Below are 20,076 nucleotides of genomic sequence, written 5' to 3' on the forward strand. Positions count from 1 at the left end.
TATCAGAGCTGATCTCCAGGCAAAAAATGACCCAGGCCCTTTTGGGATATAGTACATGATATCAGGGGCGTCCCAAGGCCGGGTGTAACCCGGAGTGGATACTGGGTAACGTCATCCCGCATGTGCGGCCATCTTTGTGATACCTGCTGGTCGCCATCTTGGCGATGTTCTCATTAGCCGAGTTGATTTCTCTACTTGGATTGTATATCCCCAGAAATCTCGCCGTTGTTTTCACAGGGAAATCACTCATTCCGTGTGTGTGCTAGGGATGCATCAATACCATTTTTTTCTTAAGACCAAGTACAAGTAAATATGGAAGACATTACTTTGTCCCTACAGCACCGAGAGGAGCAGTCCCATCACACCTGGTTTTACTGGCATGAATTCACTTTTACCAGTTAATATGAAACTTTGTTGGCCGGCTGAACTCGCCAATGATTAGGCGTGGCCTGGATAGAGAACATGGCATTCCCCCCGTCCCTCTACCCGGCCACTTCCCCCCTCTTTTTTTTCTTCCCTTTATAGCCTTTAACTCTCTCTCCTCCTATCTGCTTCTCTCCGCGAGTACAGCGGTCCCGTGTCACTGATCATAGAGCAGAGCGGAGAACAGACATTCTCCGCACTGCTCTCCACTCTGCTCTCTCCGCTCTTTATCTTGAACTACCATGCTGTGGTCCTGGGTCCCCCGGAAGAGCGGGACCCCGAAAACTATGGTGGGGAGGGGGCAGCTGGGGGGATGACTTGGAGGGGAGGGGTTGGAGGATGAGCAGGCTGCTTTACAAGTGATTTGTACAAAAAATGAGCAGCCTGGAAGCTATGTAAAAATGTATTGTGGCATTTTCACGAGTACCAGTAGTCCGTATCGGTATCAGTGTATCTGATTTATAAATAAAGTTTATAAATAAAGAATTTTAAAAAAAATTACCCAGGACCACTTTATTTTTTTAAAACTTTGGTGAGGCATTAGGGTGTAGAGAAAGCACTAATAATAATGAGGAGGAGATGGTGACGGCGGGCTGAATTACTTTGAGGGGAATTTATCAAAACAGCTGCTCCTGACTCTGTCTACTCCAGTTTTGATAAATTGCACCCAATGTATATTGGGCTTAGAAGGATAATAAACTACAAATCATACTAATATAAAATGGAACACTGAGGAGATGGTGTCGGCAGCCTAGGTTACATTGAGGGGAATTTATCAAAACTGGAACAGTTGTTAAATGGCAACCAATCAGCTTCTAGCTTTCATTTTTAAAGCTTAACTGAACAAACTGAAGAGAGATTTTGATTGGTTGCCATGCACAGCTCCTCCGGTTCTGTCTGCTCCAGATATGATACATTTCCCCCATTGTATATTAGGCTTAGAAGGATTATATAATTATATACAAATCAACAAATACTATAAAATGCTACACAGGGAAGCACACCAATATACAGAGGAACACAGCAATAGAAGGACCATAGCAGTAGAGTACTCACTGTTGGTGCTCGTATAGTCAGTCTTGTTCTTCTCTGAAATATGAAGACATGGAGTTAGTAACCAGAAAATAGAACTTCAACCCATGAACTGTAATATTAATATTTCCTACCAGGTAAAAATGTAAATTGTTACACGCAATGCACAGTTTGATATAACTATCAGGAATTTGTTAATATTTTGAAAACCTTGTACAGGGTGCAGCTGTATTTGCTCATTACATATGCAGGCTCTGCTTCCTGCTTTGCCTTCCTACGTGATGGTTTTGTTTTATTACTTGTAATGGGCATGTCTGCAGAAATCTCGGGAGTTAGCTCAGCAATGCTCTAAAAGGTGCCTAATGTGTTCACTGTTTTGTTTTTGGTTGTCAAAGCAGACCCGGTCTCTGGTTTAAGTTCACTTGAGGGATGTTCTTACTTGTTAATCTGGTCCCCAGTTCACACAGGAGGTGTCCCTTCTAAGCCCTCAGATAATCTTAATTTTGCTGAGGGATTCCCTAACCTCGGGATCAATTTGTTATGCAAACAACAACCAGAGCTTTCATGGCTTCCTCTTTCCAACCTGTCATACCTTCCTGTATGTCTCCAAATGTGATAGGCTGCCTTACTGGCCAATAGGAAGGCATGGGAGTGGAAAAGAGTTGGGCAACACATGATTACAAAAAGTAATAAGGACAATGTACCAAAATACAGCGACCACAGAAATTAAGACTGCTCCTCCCAACCTTTCCCATTCCCTCCTCCCTGGCTCCGTAACACGCCCTCTCACTTAGTTTGTAGCGCTTCCCTCCTTGTTTTCTCTGTTGAACACATGATTACAGAATCAGCTATAAAAGAATGCCCCAAGTATTAGGGTACCCCGGGTGATCTGAAGATATTCAAGTGGTGCAAGAAGGCACCTTGAGGATCCTGTGTTATCAACTGGGGACCAATTTAATGTGGTTTATTTTAAAAGTAATAACTAGTTCCTTCAAGACACACTTCAAGACACAATATGAGAGCTGCCATTGCTGAAATCTCCATAGGTGACATCCTTATCCTTGCTTTACTGCCTAGTCATTCACTAACCTAATATAAACAGCTGTGTCAGGACACGATACGCTACTGAGAGAAATCATTGTGTACAACACCAAGTACTGACCAAGAGCAGCAACTAGATTATTCCAACATTATTATTAATGAAGATTGGTTGTTTTTATATGTCCTATATATGGTATTGGAGTATTTTGGAGTGAGATCAGTTTGTGAGCTTCTTTGTTGAGAACTCAGCAATGATAGCTCCCATACTTCTATTTCAGCAAGTGTCTTTAGCCTATTGACTCCAAACAGAGGCGTAACTAGAACCCTCAGGGCCCCGGTGCAAGAAAACCATAAAGGCCCCCCCCCCGGAAAAAAACATGATTTTGATACCTTTTTTCCCCCCAATATATAAAACATTAAACCATTTCTGTTTTTATTTTCAACTTACTGTAATCATCCACAGAGGTAGTTTCAGGAGGGGTGTGGAGGTTGTCAGGAGGAGTACAGAAGGTGTCATGAGGGGTGCGGAAGGTCTTAGGAGGGGTGCAGTGGGTGTCATGAGGGGCGCAGAGGGTGTCATGAGGGGCGCAGAGGGTGTCAGGAGGGGCGCGGAGGGTGAGAAAGAAGCTGGCAATAGACAATGGAGAAAAGTCAGATGTACAGGAATGACTGGACCTTTCACAGTGTTTTGTGTCCCATGCGCAGCCCTCCACATGCTGGTTTTGGAGTGGGAGGGGATGGCACGGTACATATGTTGCAAAAAAAAAAAACATTGTCACCATTTCTCAAGATTTTATAACCCAGGGGAGGAGAAATTAATATGAAATTCAGGAGCCAGTCTGTCCAACCCAGGAGCCAGCAGGGTTTTTTTCTTTAGCAGCCATATCCATTGGCAAGAACTAGAGAAAACCTCAAAAAAGGTGCCAACTGTCATTTTTAGAAGCCTTGGCTACCTGGCTCCTGGGATTTTTCCCACCCTATAAATCTAACCTGTAAGATCTCTCACTCCCCTGATGCCTCTCAGATACGTTGTTGCCAATTGTCTGCAGACTTACTATTGTATCCTCAAATAAGCCAAATCTCCGAAATGTCATCTCATGTCAATAGGCACCTTAAAATAACTGTCAGGGTTTCTTACCCTTCCTTGTCCAGTCACTTGCAGCATGGTTTGTAGTGTTTCTGGCACTGCTGTTCCCCTTTGGCTCCCCCTTATGTCCAAACCAGCAAACATCTTCATTCTGCTGCTACTGGCAAGACTCCTGACAAATTCCTGTCTCACAGTGATGATGCAGGCGCCAGTTCACTATTTAACCTTCACCTTGTCCATTGAGTCTCCGCCCTTGTGTTTTATTCTGGTCTACCAAGTGCTCAGAAGTCCCTGCTCTGTATGACCCTGGCTCTGGCTGACTGATCTTCTGGTTCCTGACCCCAGCTATTGTCTCGGTTCATCCTGTTCTCCGTACTCCCTGACCTGGTTTGGCTGACTACCCATTTTGGCTGTCTTACCCCTGGCTTGGCACAGACGACGTCCTGCACTTTCTCTATTGTTTTTTGCCATTTATGTTTATTGTTGTTTTCAATAAACTCCTTTTATTTTTTAAACCTGCACTTTAAGTTTCTGTCTGGTTTCTTGGTTCCTTAACAATAACAAAGTCACAAGCCCTGAGTTTACACAAACTATACAAAGCATATTACAGACCGACATCCAATGTGTATATCCCCTGGACTGCATACCAGTGAAAATAAAAATCCATTGTTAGTGTGCCAATGAAAAGTATTATTCCCTCTCCCGTATACTTACTTAGCCACAAAATAACTGCGATAATAACAGCAAGAACAACAAGGATCCCAATGACAACGCCAACAATCACTGCAAATGGGAGGCCATTGCCCAGAGGATCTGACAGAGATAAAACATAAAGAGAATATAAAGATGTTAGAGATAATGGGATTCTTACTTATAAATGATTGCGATAACAAAGTTGTGACAAGCATTAGCCAACTTTAAATAAATGATTCTGCTCTGTTTAGATCAGTGTGACAATACAATTTCAAACTGGGGGCTAGTAAATGCAAATTGCATGCTAAATAATTTATAGGGGTTTTTGAATAACATTTATTAAAAATTCTGAAAAATGAAGTTGCCTTGAAATGTATGAGGAACGGCAGGCAGGAATATTCCAGTGCACATATATCCTCCTATATAGCCGTGTGTGATGAGTGTAGGCGTAGTATCCACACAAAGGCAGAATGGAAACGAGAAGGTAAGAAAACAAGAAAGCTCTGAGGAAGAGGGAATCTCTCCCGAAATGCGTCAGCCTTCTGGTTGCCTTTTTGATCTATGTGTGCTATTTATTGTTCATCGAAATGTGTGTAGTGATTTGTTAGTGTATGTGCACTCCATTTACCATTAAAAAAATGATTTACACTAGGAGTGGACGCTGTCCCCTCTTATCTTGTTTTGCATGGTGTGTGAGGAAGTATACTTCCTGGTGATCTCGAGGACGGTAGCTCCCTCCTGCTACGTTGACGTGAAAGAACACCTTATTGAGCGCTGTGCTGTCTATTTTTACTTTGGTCATCTAGAAGGTAAGAAGCCTGAATTACAGAAGAGATATACTGTGGGGTCTATTTTTAAACAATTCACAGGGAGAATATCTGTGAATGTTTGTTTTGTGCCTATCATGACAATAACAAACGTTCTAAAGTCATGGCCACTAGATGGGGCAAAGGAGCATAGGAAAATAGGATTGTTGTGCTCACCATAAAATCCTTTTCTCTGCATTCATTAAGGACACAGCCATTTCTTTATTCAACAGAAGGGTTAGATCACCACCTGTAGGAGAAGAATGCAAGGCACAAAAGAAGCAGCACAGTTTAGGGGTGGCCCTTGCTGGTGGCTCAACCCCCACTAGTAGGAGGCAGCTCAGTTTATCCCAAATCAGTAGAGACAAGACAGACACCTTCCAGAAGGGAAGGGGCAGTGTCCTTCAATGAATGTAGAGAGAAGGATTTTATGTTGAGTAGCAAAAATCCTATTTCCTCTCCTGTTCATTGAAGGACACATCCATTTCTTAATTTAAAGGAAGGGACATCCCAAATCACTGAGAATGAGGAGCGGGCAACCAAATAGAACAAAAAAAGAAACCCAAACACTAAACAGCCGCTTGCAGAACTTTGCGGCTGAAACCCGCATTCACAGAGGCAACAACATCAACTCTGTAAAACCGAGTGAAGGTGTGCACTACAGTTTTGACGCTGAAAAGACCAGATGAGATCAGAAAAGGCAGAGACTGACCCCTAAGGGCATTGGCCTGAACAATAACCTGTCTAATCCAACGAGAAATGGTGGCCAGGGAACACAGGGTGGCTGGGGATGAAGGGAGGTAGATGAGCCTATCGGCAGTGAGGTGACCCACAGAGTGGAGAGGTGGCCCCCTGCAGCCCAAACACAAAGGGAGAATACAGGCACACAGTCTGCTCCCCAGGGGACAGGAGGTACACTTCCACTTACCTGACCAGGACAATTGCAATGGTGCCATTTCCCTTCCCAAATTGCCTCCCACTGTGGCGGGGGTGCTGGGAGCCTAGGGGGGACACTGTGACAAATCATCCCCAGACTGCTCAATCATATGTGGCCCAACGTGAGATGTCTCACAGGCTGCCCCAGATTCCGGAAAGGGGCTGTTGCAGCCAAACCAGCCATCAAAAAGGGCTCTGCGTGTAACACAATATGCTCAGTAGTGCTTAATTCCTTGGATCACAGCTGCAGATTAGTAGAATGAATACAACAAAGACAGAATAACTGGGATAAATCAAAGTCTCTAGACAGTTATCTGGCCTTTTTATGTAACAAGGAAGTATAAGGTATATGATAACCAGTTCATGGAAACAGATTAAATAATATTTGGGAATAAGTCCCACCAAGGACAATTGTTTTAAATTGTTACTTGCATTTAGACAGGCTTGAGGTGGCGACGTGTTCAGGAGGCATCTGCTGAGCAAGCTTGTACTTTAATTAGTAGGGATGGAAAAATGTGAAACACAGCTTGACAACCTGTAGTGAAGGATGGATCAAGTTGTGCAGTAATCTGGATGGGGAGCAGGTTGGATGAATCTGTATATGCTGATAAGCAGCCTGTCAGCTGTCCCAGAGAGGGTTGGTCTTCACACAGGGCTGGAATCCATCAACACACAGAGAAGCTGGACAATTGCCAGGAGCGGCAGCTGACAATAGTGCAGAAGGAGGCATATGAGCAAGAGAAGCAGGACTCTATCAATACCCAGCTTTGGAAGGATGGATCCTCAGAGCAGTAGTCTGCAGCTGAGACGATGATATGAGGGGTATGTTTTGAAGGAGTGGAGAGCAGGTTACAGCGAGGACGTGTGGGGGAGGTATTGCCCTGCGTCTGCACTTTGCACTGACGCAGAGCAATTGAATCTGGAGCCTTAAACCAGGTAGGAGGGAGGAGCAGGATAATGCCGTGGAGGAGAAGGTGGCGCCACCTCCGGAGACCGGAACGGAGGAGAGGCAAGTACGTTACATTACGTGTGCCCAGCTGCTGAGCTGGGGAGGCTACAAGGATCTAGGATATTCAGCCTGTCACCCAGCTTGGCTGTTGATTGAAGATCCACGCTGAGGAACAGGAACAAAAATAAACACGTGACGAAGATCCCACAGGGAGCTAGGTTCTTACTCCTCGACGCTAGGCAAAAAACTGAGCTGCCTCTAGCTACTGTTGAGCCAATAGTAGGGGCCGTCCCCAAGGCTGTGCTGCTTGTTTTGTGCCTAGCATCCTCCTGCAAGTGGCGATATAACCCTTCCATTGAATAAAGAGATGGCCATGTCCTTCAATGAACAGCTCCATCTAGTGGTCATAATACAGTATAACATGACAATACATCCAACCTAAAAAAATAAAAATAAAAACACTGCTATGTGTGGAGATCCCATTAAAATGCCCTTTGTATTTCAGCATAGGAAGCTTATAGAGAGTTGAATTGCCACATTATATTTCCACAACAAACAGTTTGCACTCTTACCACATTCTTTCAGGTGTCATATAGTCTATGTAAATTTCACTCACCCCATTTCACACTGAGAGTCTTAGTCCCCAGACTGCTGTGGTCCACATAACAGGAGTAAGTGTCTTCCTCCCTTGTTGGCACTTCCACACTGACTCTGATCTGATAGGTGCCGTCAGGATGGGGGAGAATTGGACTCATTTCATCTGAAAGAACATCATCTACCCCATTCCTCACCCACTTCACATGCACAGCCCGGGGGTGAAACCCATACACCAGGCACTCAAGTCTTGTCAACCCGTCTGACTGAGGACGGCCCCACACCTTCACCTCTGGACGCACTGAGAGAGAAAAAGAGCAAAATAAAAATCTGCTGGTTGTACAGAAGATCACATGTTCTGATGACTTTCATATGAGCATTAAATAATAATAGGGTAGGTCTGTGTAAATTAGGACAGTACAAGCCAATTGTGCAGTGAAAAGGATAAAAAACAAGCACACACATGTGCAATAAAAATCTGTAGAAGTGCAGTGTCTGCAGCCAACTCCGTTGCCTCGTACAAACATCATCAGTGTGAGAAAGATGTGAGCAGTGAAATTTATGAAATGGATAAAGGAATCTGAGTGTTATAGGGAGCAGTATGTGACATCAGATATTAGAATTACACGTTACAAAGGAGTCAATTTAACATGAACCTGTAGTGAGAATATGATAATTTGTAAAGGGGTCAGATATGGAAGGAAGAAGAGGACTTTTAAGGTTTTAAGATACTTAGGAGCATTGGTAAAACGTACTGTCTATTTTAGTTGCAACTAATTCCCTCCTCATTACCAGTGAGAACCAATGACCTTTGTATATGGCTAATAGAGACACATATGAGCAGACATATGTGTCCATTACATATACAAGCCGTGCTTCCAAATTAGCAGTGCTACACAGTGGTTGTACTTTATTGTTCCTTTTTGAAGTCTACCAGCCTGATCAAACATTGGACTTTCTGTGTGTGGATAACTGGTTTCATTTCAGCTGCCCCCAGCAGTGATGCTAAAGGAATTTGCTATTACAAAGACAACGAATAGGAGGGAAGTCTGTAAAATCAGGATACATAATAGAGCAACAACAAACAGAGACAAAAGAAATGCTAATTATGATAAATGTATACTGACTGAATATACTGGGGGGAATTTATCAAAGCAATTGCGACAGTTTTAGCTTCATTTTATTTTATGTGTAAATCTACCTTTTAACATGTGCCCCTGTTTTCACCAGAGCTTGGACTACGTTTCCAACTGCACGTGGTTTGCACCTGTTTTCTTCAGAGCTTGCACTACTTTTTCAATTGCATGTTTTTTGCACATGTTCTCAACTGCACTTGTTCTGGGCTGTCTGAAACTGGAGAATCACCTAAGAAAACAATCACAACTTAAGAAGTCCCCACTTTACACCGAGTATATGAGGATATACAAAAGAAGAGGTTACCTTCCCTAAAGCCATCAGTAGATCATGAGACAGACTAGATGTATTGACGTCTCAGGTATTCCTGTAACAGTTGAGACTGACCCCCTTCCACCACTTGAGCGTCCCAATTTATCATTAAGAGCAACTTTTAAAAGGACCCATAGGAAGGCTTAGGAGGAAGGAGAATATTCAACTTTTGCATATAATCTCTGGATCTACTGATCATTTTCCTTAGTGGTTTTCATTGAAGGTCTCCTCTTGTCCAGGTCTGTGACAGATCTACTTTAGACGTTGGATGGAATTAGAATGTATCTATAAATTACTACATTTCATAATCACATCAATATAGGTTCCTGGCTCTCCATTTTCCTGGCCTCATCAGTTGGATGTGTGTCCTTCTGAGTCCTTCTGAATTGGTGATTAAATCTATTTGCTACTGAGAGATTTACCCGCTTGTTGACTGTAATCTCATTAGAATCACATTGATTTAAGTGTGCAGCAAATATGACCGCCAGCAAGCATTGCAGTTTTTTCTCCATAGCGGTTTGGTACAGGGGTTTGAACTAAATTATTTTACCAAATTTGACTAATTTGATACACGTTTTTTATACTATTAATTGATTGTAACAAGGTAATTTTTTATAATAAGGTTTATTTCATTGCACTTTTGCACTAAGTGAAATTATGTACTTAATATCTCACTGGCTACCACTAGGGTATGGTAGCAGAATATGCACTAAAGGTTATAAACACCTACACTTTGATTTAACAACACGGATTCAACAACCTGATAGTTTTAGTTCACCCATTGGTGACCCCGAGATTCATTTTACCATGCATTGCATTATTTGTCAGTTACTACTGCTGTCTGAATAATTGTGTCTGGGTAGAATTCTTGTGTTTCAGGAGTCTATAGCCCTCTCAGAGTCTTCTGTGGCTGAATTTAGTTCTCAGTAGAAGGCTTAGGTTCACAGAGGTGCTTAAACATGCGCTGTGTTCAGATTCGTAAGACAAAAATCGAAAAATCTACGTCTGAAAACATAAATTTTATGCGCATATGCATGTAAACACATGTTTATGCATATACTCGTGTACATGAAGCTAAAACAAGAAAATTAGATTTAAAATACAGAGCACAGAGTGCACTGCTTTGTACGGAGTATGGGTAGTACACCGGCACCAGAGGAGGGCAAGGAGCATTTAGCTAAAGGTAAAAAGATTTGGGGGGGGGAAAAGGGGGCAATTCCATTTTCCTAAATTCGCCTGGGAATCTGGAATTACCCTTTAAGCATTTAAACACATCTAAGTGCAAGCTTTTTACTGATCATTACGATTGAACTTTTGAGCCAGAAAAAAAAAACATGTACATGATCAGTAAATTTCTTACAGCCCTGTGCATGTAGCCCTATAATTAAGGATGCACCAAAATTTCAGCCGCTGAAACATTTCGGTTGAAAGTGCCATGACGGCTGAAAATTCAGTGTATCCCAGCTTCTCTCCTCCCCGCTGGGCATCGGTCTGTGTGCCTTGCGATGCAGCGCCAGTGCCCAGTGAGGAGGAGAGGAGCTTTCAGGATGGAGAGCGGCGCGGTGACAGCTGTCATCATTGCAGGAGGCCAAGATCTCCTTCCTCACCTCCCTTCTTGGCCTCCTGTGTCGGGATGGAGAGCGGTCCGGGTCGGTGACAGCTGCGATATGTCACAGGAGACAGAGTTCTCCTCCCACACCTCCTGGCTTGGCCTCCTGTGTCAGGATAGGGAGCAGTCTGCGGCGGTGACGGCTGTGATCTATCTCAGGAGGCGGAGCATCTGTACGGGTCCGGGTGTCCGTACTCAGACGCAGAGAGGATGGATCCTGTCTGCAGCGGAGCACAGACACTCGGACCTGCATGGATGTGCAATTCGGGTGTGCGTACGGACGTGTCCTCCCAAAGCGAAAAACAGGCTGCTGCTAGCAATCACAGGTGTCCTTCCTGGGAACGACCCGAAATAGGTTTAAGCAGTGTGAATGAGGCCTAAGAAGAGGTGCTATAAAGCCAGAGCTAAACCATCTTCAACTTCATTCCAGATAAACAAACTTCCACTATAAAAAAAAATGTTTTTAAAGTTTTGGACAGGCTGGCGCCTTATAAATTTGAATGTATACAATTTATACCATATACCCTTGGGTAGGCCCTTTTCCCGCTATTTCTTCTATTTGAGCAATCTTACAACTTTAAATCCAACTATCCCACGTGTCCAAGAACCGAGGGAATCTGTCTTGCATCCTAGCCCCAAGATCTTCCATCCGCTGTTGAAAAAACATGTCCTCCATCAATTGCCACAGTGTTGGAGGTTCTGTTGAATTCCAATACCGCGGTATAACTGTCCTAGCTGCACTTAGGAAAAAATGGAGGAGGCCCTTCTTTGCTGTTGCTATCCCCCCCCTGGGGAATGGAAAGTAATGCTATCTGAGGTGTGCGTTCCACTCTTGTTTTTGATATATGTTGTAAACATTTAATACCCTTGTCCAAAAAGTTTTAATCCGAGGGCACTCCCACCATATAGGTGCCACTGTCCCTAATGACTGTTGACATCTCCAGCATTTACTAGAAACCTGTGGGAAAATTGCATGCAGTTTGGCTGGGCAACGATACCACCTTGTCAAAATTGTACAATTTCTTTCCTGCACATTACTTACCATCGAGAGCTTATGTGTCAGTGTGTATGATTTTATCGGCTCACTATACTGTATGAGAACTTACAATCCAACTCTCTTTCACACTCCATTATATAATATGGTATTTTTGGGGTCACTGATATCAGCAATATATTATAAAATACTGAAACTACGTGTTGCGGTACCCCTTCTCTCAAATACAGTTTGTCCAATAATGTCATTTCCCTAAGTATCTGCTTCCTGCTCTGAAACTTATTGTAAAAATCTTGAAGTTGAAAATATCTCAGCCACTGTCTCCTCCTCAGTTGATTCTCCAAGCAATTCCGTACAAGTTTCCAACTCCTCCTCAGTCAAAGCCAAGTAAATGGGGGACAATTTTGCCTTATACCACATAAATATTTTTTGTGTCTCTACTCCTGGCCTAAATTCTGGATTATCCATGACAGGGGTCAAAGGGCCATAATATGCAGAGTTCTGAAGTCTTCCCATTCTAAGTGCATCCCATACTTTTAACATATGGGTGCAGACACATCGGGAGATCTTTACTAGGATGCTGTAAAGATGGAATATAGTGTGTAGGCATAGTGGGAGGAATTTATCAAAACTGGAGCAGACAGAATATGGAGCTCTTGTCCATGGCAACCAATCAGCATCTCACTTCAGTTTGCTCAGGTAAGATTTAAAAAATGAGACAGAGAAGCTGATTGGTTGCAGTCCAGATCTGCTCCAGAATTTGTCTGCTCCAATTTTCATAAATTCCCCCTATTGCATATAGTATAGTATGTATACAGTGTGTAAGTAAAGTGTATATAGTGTAGTGTGTGCAGATATAGTGTGTATATAGTATAGTGTGTGTATATATTGTGTAGGTATAATGTACTATAGTACAGAAAATTGTTATCTATACTTACCGTAATTTTCCTTTCCTGGCTCTCCCTCATGTCCGCATATTTTTCCCAACCTGTTTACCTTCGCTCGGCGTGTTAAAGTCATATGTGGAGTGAAGGAGGGAGGATTTATACTACCTGGAGTTGGGGGCAGAGTAAACCCATTGGTATGCTATTGATGGAGGTGCCCTCCGCACACCTTTCAGCAGTCCCGGCCAACAATCAAATAAATGGTGCTCGAAGTAACTTCACGGATGGCACCGTGCAAAACACAAGATTGAAGAAAATAGGTCACCAGCACTCCATAAGTTAAAATGAATGAGTCCTTTTAATGGACAATGATGTCACAGAAATCCAACATGAGCCGACGTTTCGGGGCCACACAGGGTCCCTTCTTCAAGGCAAGAGATGCGTCACATCTCTTGCCTTGAAGAAGGGACCCTGTGTGGCCCCGAAACGTCGGCTCATGTTGGATTTCTGTGACATCATTGTCCATTAAAAGGACTCATTCATTTTAACTTATGGAGTGCTGGTGACCTATTTTCTTCAACCATTGGTATGCTGACATGAAGGAGAGCCAAACAAGGAAAATTACGGTAAGTACAGATAACAATTTTCTGTAATATAGATCAGTCACCTCTCTTCTCCAGATCTTCTCTCCCGTACTCGGTGTATTTCTTCAACCATGGAATACAGACATTCTCCACATAATTCTTCCATCTCTCCCCCCTTTTCTCCTCCAGGCTGTTCCATCTCTGTGTGGTGATCTGAACCTCCTTCATGGTCGGGATATAGATCCCATTCTTTGTGTCCAGATACATTAAATCTCTCCCATCATATCCGTACTGATCATACCCGTCAGTGGTGCCGTCATCTTTCAGCTCACAGCCGTACATGTTCTGGACAATATGGATCCCTGCAGACAGTATAGAAGATGTTACACGGGAGTAGAGTGTGTCATGTATGTAATATGTGCTGTGTAGAAGGTGATGATATTGGGGGATATATGTTTGTAGGCAGGGAGTACATATACAGCACAGCGCTCTCCTTATAATGATGCTGCCAGTACTACAGATATATATCACTCCACTATGGCAGAAAGCTCCTTTCTAATGGAAACTCGGATACAAATCCTCAGTATGTGAGAATAAGACACCCGGCTCCCAGTGACACCCCAGAATGGGGTCACAGACTCACATTCCAGCACTGGACGGAGGATCTCATAACTGATTGGCTGTCCTCACCTGATAAACATATTCACCAATCAGGTGTGATATCTTCAGATCATCATCTCATTGGCTGCTGTTTCCCTCCATGTCCTAACAGCCAATCACACACTGTGCACATTACCCCTCCCCCAGTGACGGTGAATATCTTCCCTCATCATGGCTGCAGCTTGGACAGGGAGATCATGTCACAGGAAATCCATAAAGAGACCTGCAATCACCTCAATAAGCACCTCCCGGTGTCACTGCATCGATCGTGCATCCAAGGAGAATGACCCCCACACACACAATCGTATGATTTTTGGCGGATTTTTTAGCATGCTCGTAATACTAAAATAATTGACCTTCTATCCCCTTGAGAACGTGATGAGTCACGAATTATTAATATGAATTGACATTCATCACATTTATCACATTATAAAGATTTATTATTGATTTTGATTACAAAGTCACCAATTATCCATTGTGATAATATATATCTGGATGGTTGTAATGGACCATTATAGTTTGTTTGTGGCACATCATGATTATTTTTCACTTCTAATTTTCACTATTAATTAAGAATATTGGGTATCTTACAGAATTGTTATTATTATTTAGGTACAATAGGGTATCTAGCGCCTCATAATCGTCATTGATTGTATATGCTTGGGACTTTTTGGTCTGTATTGTGGTAGCTTCATCACCCATATTAGCAGTTTATTATCTATAAGCGCAGATCATTAGATTCAATCAGCCCTGAATGCATGTGTTGTGGTTCCCCATAATATTTTGTCTCTACCCATCTCAGAGCTGCAGTGCAGCACATTTTAAAAAATATGACGTGTCTATTTCTTTCGCCTTTTAGTGCGTTGGGTGGTCCATAGAAGTTGGCCATAGAAGAATGGCAATGCATCAGAATGTATGTAACATGCAATTTTATGTGTGGGCAACAGGTATTAAAAAGCCTTGGTCATTGGTGTTTAACTCTATCCACTCCAAACATTAATGTAAGAAAAAGCACTGGAAACACAAGTCAAAACACATATCAGTGGACAATGGAAACGCATATTGACGGACAACAACACACCTTCCTAACGCTACAGAAAATGCACCTTTATACACCAAACACATAAATCTAAATGGACCCTCAATGCATTGAAAGCAATGGGTCAGCATGGCAGTTAGGCAAACAGCATCTTGAGTAGAGGCGATCACCAATGGCGGCCTCCATATTTCCCTCAGGATGGGTTTCCTATAGGAGGTCGGTGTGATATATTATAATAGGTGCGGTGCTAATTCTGATCAGATGACGGAAGAATGTATTCATCAGTCTGAGATCTTCTAGTAAATCATGAAATGTCTCTCCTGTGTTTTCTCAGCCGGAGGAATAGTTGGTGAATCTCCTCCCTGTATCTGGTGTGTGTGTCATATAAATGTGGAAGAATTCTCTCACCTCCAGTCTGGTTGTATAGGCTCATCGCTGTCAGCACACCATGTTTGGACACGGCCTCATTGTTCTGACCTGTCTGTGTCTCTCTCTCCCAGTATTCAGATCCCAGTTTCTTCATCCACTCAGTCTTGGGAAGACAATGATGAGTGTCACTATTATAATTTGTTATCTCCCGATCATCCAAATATCCGACTGAAGAGAAGACAGGAAGTCCGGATCCCAGAGAGGAGACTCCAGTGTAATAGTACCGCAGAGTGTGAGTGTCTGAGAGAGACATAGAGACTGTTATCTACAAATCCTGTTACATCACATCATAATGTATATAATGGAGAAATACAAGTTTCATCACTGACCCAGATTTCTGCTGAATAAGAATATCGGCTCATGTCTACTTTATATGAAGAGAACAATGTACAGAAATAATCCCCCCGATGTGAGAGAGATGGGATGTATGTACAATGATCAGAGACAACAATCTCCGTATATGATCCGTCATTCCAAACTTCTATCTCTTCTCCTCCAATCACCATCATGTATGTTGGAGTCTCTCCTGCCCTGCTGCAATATCATGGAGGGAAGGAGCCTCGGGAGGAGGAATCGGGTCTTGTGGTGTCACATTTATGGAAGTTCCAGTTTAATAATGTCATTGCAGCTTTAATATAAGTGCTGTAGAGGAAGTCAGACACTCATAGGGCCGGATTTATGATCGCGGATAAATCCTGGCAGTACTAAGGCATTGCCGGGGGGTTCTGTCGAAAACTCCAACTCCTCGAGATCTACAATGACCTGACTTCCGGTTTAGTTAGAAGAGGTTTGGCCGAGAAGGCTGTACTGCACGTGCGCCACCTGCGGCATTTCCTTATACACATACTACACAGCAATAAAGTATTAAAATGAACTAGGGTCAGACTAATCCAGCACGTTATTAATCTGAGTTGCCCCACTTAATATGGCCGGCGCTTGTGGCCATATTGAGTGGGGCAAGATTCTATTGCAGGAGACACATTTGGAAGGTAAGCGAGTGTTGGCGTTGCGTCATCCCTGGATTCAGAGAACCTTGCATGCTACCTACTCAGCTTATGCCAGGGGGGTATCTATTCGTATTAGTAAATCTTTGCCTTGTACTATTGTACAGGTTTTTTCTGGATCCAGGGGGTCACTATGTGGTTCTGGTTTTGGAGGTGCACTCACACACATTTGCAGTTTAATTTCTCCCTATCCCTGTGGTATTTGCTAGGGATTTTAATAATGTCCTTGACCCTACTTTGGATTCTCTGAATCCTGCATTAGCGCCTGGTACTGAGTTGTTAGTGTGAGCTGAGGTTGCTTCTCTTATGGAGGTTTGGGGGTGGAAGCACCCTGGGCTTAGGGGTTTCTCATATGTGTCCTATACCCATGGCTCCTACTCAAGACTAGATATGGCTTTCAGTAACCAACTATTCCTGGGTTTAGTATCTAATACTGTAAGGTCGCACTACTTTTAACTTACGGACATGTTCGAAAACCCGCCGAGCATCGTACTATGTTCGCCGGGTGTGTAGCATGTTTGTACGATAAAAGCCGGACAGGCCGGTGTGCGCAAGCCCCTCAGGGGGGCGCGGCTTGTGATCATCGCAAGTATGATCTGCCTGTCCAAGATAGGCAGATCGTAAATTTTTTCGTACCTTACAACCATCGCAAGACTTTCGTCTTGCGATGGTTGTAAGGTGTGTGCTCAGCATTACATAGAGTTTTTACGAACCTACAACTCTCTCATGTAAATGTCGGTTCTAGAGCTTTGGTCTCTCTGGATATTGAGAAGGCCTTTGACTCAGTGGAGTGGGGTTATATGGGAGTAGTTCTAACACATATGGGATTTGGTCCTAATTTCCATCGCTGAATTGCTATTCTCTACAGTAATCCTAAATCCTCTTTTAAAATAGGCATGGCACTCTCAGATTTTCTGTGGGTAGGGGTACCCGGTAGGGTTGCCCCTTGTCCCCGGGGCTCTTTGCCTTGATGATGGAGCCATTGATGGTGGCAATGTGATCCTCTGGATCTCTGGTGGGCTTTGGGTGGGTTCTATTAGAGGCTTGCACTTTATGCAGATGATTTAATATTCTTTTTGGCCGATGCAGGTCCCTCCCTTAGGGAGTTTCTCTGGATTCTGGATTTATTTTTCCATGTTCTCGGGCCTGCGGATAAATTGGACCAAATCACATATTCTTCCGTTAGATTCGGGCACTATGGGATTGGTAGTTCTGTTACTTTGCAATCTGTCCCCCAAATTACTTACTTAGCGGTTCGGATTGCTACTTGAGTTTCGGATTATTACTCTTTGAACCTTCTTCCATTATTTTCCAAGTTGAAGGGTAGATTACTGGCATGGAAGAACTTACCTTTGTTGCTGATTGAGAGGGTGAATTTGCTGAAAATGAAAATTCTTCCTGTTTTCTTATATTTTCTTTGAATCTATCTTGTCTGAGTGCCTGCGAGCTTCTTTAACCACTTGCTGACCGTGGTGTTTACACCCCTTTCCTGTCCAGGCCATTTTTCAGTATTCAGCGCTGCGGTACTTTGACTGACATTTATTCCGTCATGCAACGCTGTACTGAAATACATTCTATATCAATTTTTGAGGACACATAGGGCTTTCATTTGGGGGTATTTAATCACCACTGGGGTTTTTATTTTTACTGTATAATGAAAAAAGTACTGAAAATTTTGGAAAAAAACCTGTTCTCCCTACGTTATGTTATAAAACATTATTACCCAATTTTTTGGTAAAATATAAAAGACGGGGTCACGTCGGGTAAATAGGCAGCAGCCTGTTCTGCTCTATGGGAAAATGCGGCCGTACGCTCACCCGAGCTGCACATCAATGCGGGTGCAGGTGTCTGTACTCGTACACAGACATGTACAATCACACGCAGCACCTGTCCTTCCCGGGAGTGGCCCGATACGGCCGTGCACGCCACACGGATCTGTATGGGCCGGCTCTGAACAGTGTGAATGAGGCCTATGAGAGGACGAGCCGTACACCGCTGTACGCTCACACAAACTGCACGTCCGTGTGGGTGCGGATGTATGTGCTCGGACGCAGACAGGATCCATCCTGTCAGCGTACGAGTATGGACACCCGCACCCACACGGACGTGCAGCTCGGGCGAGCGTATGGCGGCGTACTCCCACAGAGAAGAACAGGCTGCTGGGTACAATGACACGCAGCACCTGTCCTTCCCGGGAGCGGCCCGATACGGTCGTGCACGCTAGAGCTGCAGCTAACGATTATTTTCAAAATCGATTAGTTAGCCGATTATTAGGTTCGATTAATCGGATAAACTATAAAATAAAGTTTAAAAAATGGCTCCAGTGATAGGACTACTAGTTTGTATTGAGGTTGTAGTCTATCACAGGAGCAAGCTTGGAGCGGTGGAAGTAAAAAAGAAAAAAAAAAAGATAGTGCGGTGTGCAATATAGTGAAATGGAAAGTGTAAAATTATACAGCAATGCATGCAGAATGGCACCGGCTATAGAGGACTACAAATCCCAGCAATAGTACATTATACAGCACAATGCAGAATATCACCAGCTATAGAGGACCACAACAAATCCCAGCAATAGTACATAATAGCTGTAGGCATTCTGCATTGTGCTGTATAATGTACTATTGCTGGGTTTTGTAGTCCTCTATAGCTGGTGGTATTTAGCATTGTACCACTGTATAATGTACTATTGCTGGGATTTGTTGTACTCTTCTACAGCTGGTGGTATTCTGCATTGCGCTGTATAATGTATTATTGCTGGGACTTGTAGTCCTCTATACAGCGTAATGCAGAATATCACCAGCTATAGAGGAGTACAACAAATCCCAGCAATACATTATAGAGCACCATGTGTGGGAAAGTGCAGTCTTCCAGCAACGTGCTTCTGAGATCGGACCTGTCTATCAGCAGCTGTCATCCCCCCACACCTGCTCCTCCTTACTACATCTCCCCGCGTCCCTGTGCCGATCGTGGATGTGGATGGGCAGGAAATGTGAGGTGGGGAGGAGGTGCGGCATGTTGATGCGAGCGGGTCTGGCAGCGGCGAGCGTGAGGTGGGGAGGAGGTGCGGCGCACAGCGTGTGGAGCCGTGAACAGGGCCAACTGATCGGAAGGCGATAAATCGATTATTGAAAAAATTGACAACTTTTTCAATAATCGATTATGTCGATTAGTTGTTGCAGCCCTAGTGCACGCAGCACGGATCTGAACGCGCCGGCTGTTAGCATTGTGAATGAGGCCTTAAAGTAAATCTAAAGACAAAACTTTTTTTATAATTTTTTTTATTAACAAAGATTTTTCAAGTAAGAACATACAAAAAAAGAAAGCAAATGGAAGACAAATTTACACTAAACATCAAAAAAAGAGGAAATGCTTACACAGCAATGCAAATCACTATCAGCTATCAGGTAAACCAATAGGACCTGTACAGACCTGACAGGGGGTCTGACCCCTCACCTCTCTATACAGACCTGGCAGGGGGTCTGACCCCCTCACCTCTCTATACAGACCTGGCAGGGGGTCTGACCCCTCACCTCTCTATACAAACCTGACAGGGGGTCTGACCCCTTTACCTCTCACAACAGGGGGTCTGACCCCTCACCTCTCTATACACAGCGACATCCCACGCTGGTCATTTGCACAATACTTCTCCCTTTATCACCGCTCACTTCACACTGAACATTGATTTCTACAATTCTATACAAAACTTCCAACTTACAAGATGAATATAGATTGTCCTCTACTTACCACCGTACACCCCCAGAATCATCAGGATGAGGGGCGTCATCTTCATCCTCCCGGAGAGACCAAAACAAAACTTCACAGAGCTCAGGAAAAGTCACACACAGTGAGTCCGGGATCCGGTGGGG

At 43.6% G+C, this 20,076-nt stretch overlaps 1 protein-coding gene across 1 annotated transcript; it reads right to left on the reverse strand.

The window, feature by feature from the left end:
• Positions 1-580: 580 nt before the first annotated feature.
• On the reverse strand, positions 581-20,058 carry LOC108786520 (class I histocompatibility antigen, F10 alpha chain-like). Its single transcript, XM_018555837.1, has 7 exons — positions 19,955-20,058; positions 15,186-15,446; positions 13,162-13,440; positions 7,584-7,862; positions 4,298-4,396; positions 1,480-1,512; positions 581-708 (listed from the first exon to the last, which is right to left on the reverse strand). The coding sequence occupies exons 1-7, from the start codon at positions 19,998-20,000 to the stop codon at positions 581-583; spliced, it is 1,125 nt and encodes a 374-aa protein (XP_018411339.1). The 5' UTR covers positions 20,001-20,058.
• Between the last annotated feature and the right edge of the window lie 18 nt (positions 20,059-20,076).

Source organism: Nanorana parkeri, unplaced genomic scaffold, assembly GCF_000935625.1.
Source record: "Nanorana parkeri isolate BGI_ZX_2015 unplaced genomic scaffold, ASM93562v1 scaffold215, whole genome shotgun sequence".
Lineage (NCBI taxonomy): Eukaryota > Metazoa > Chordata > Amphibia > Anura > Dicroglossidae > Nanorana > Nanorana parkeri.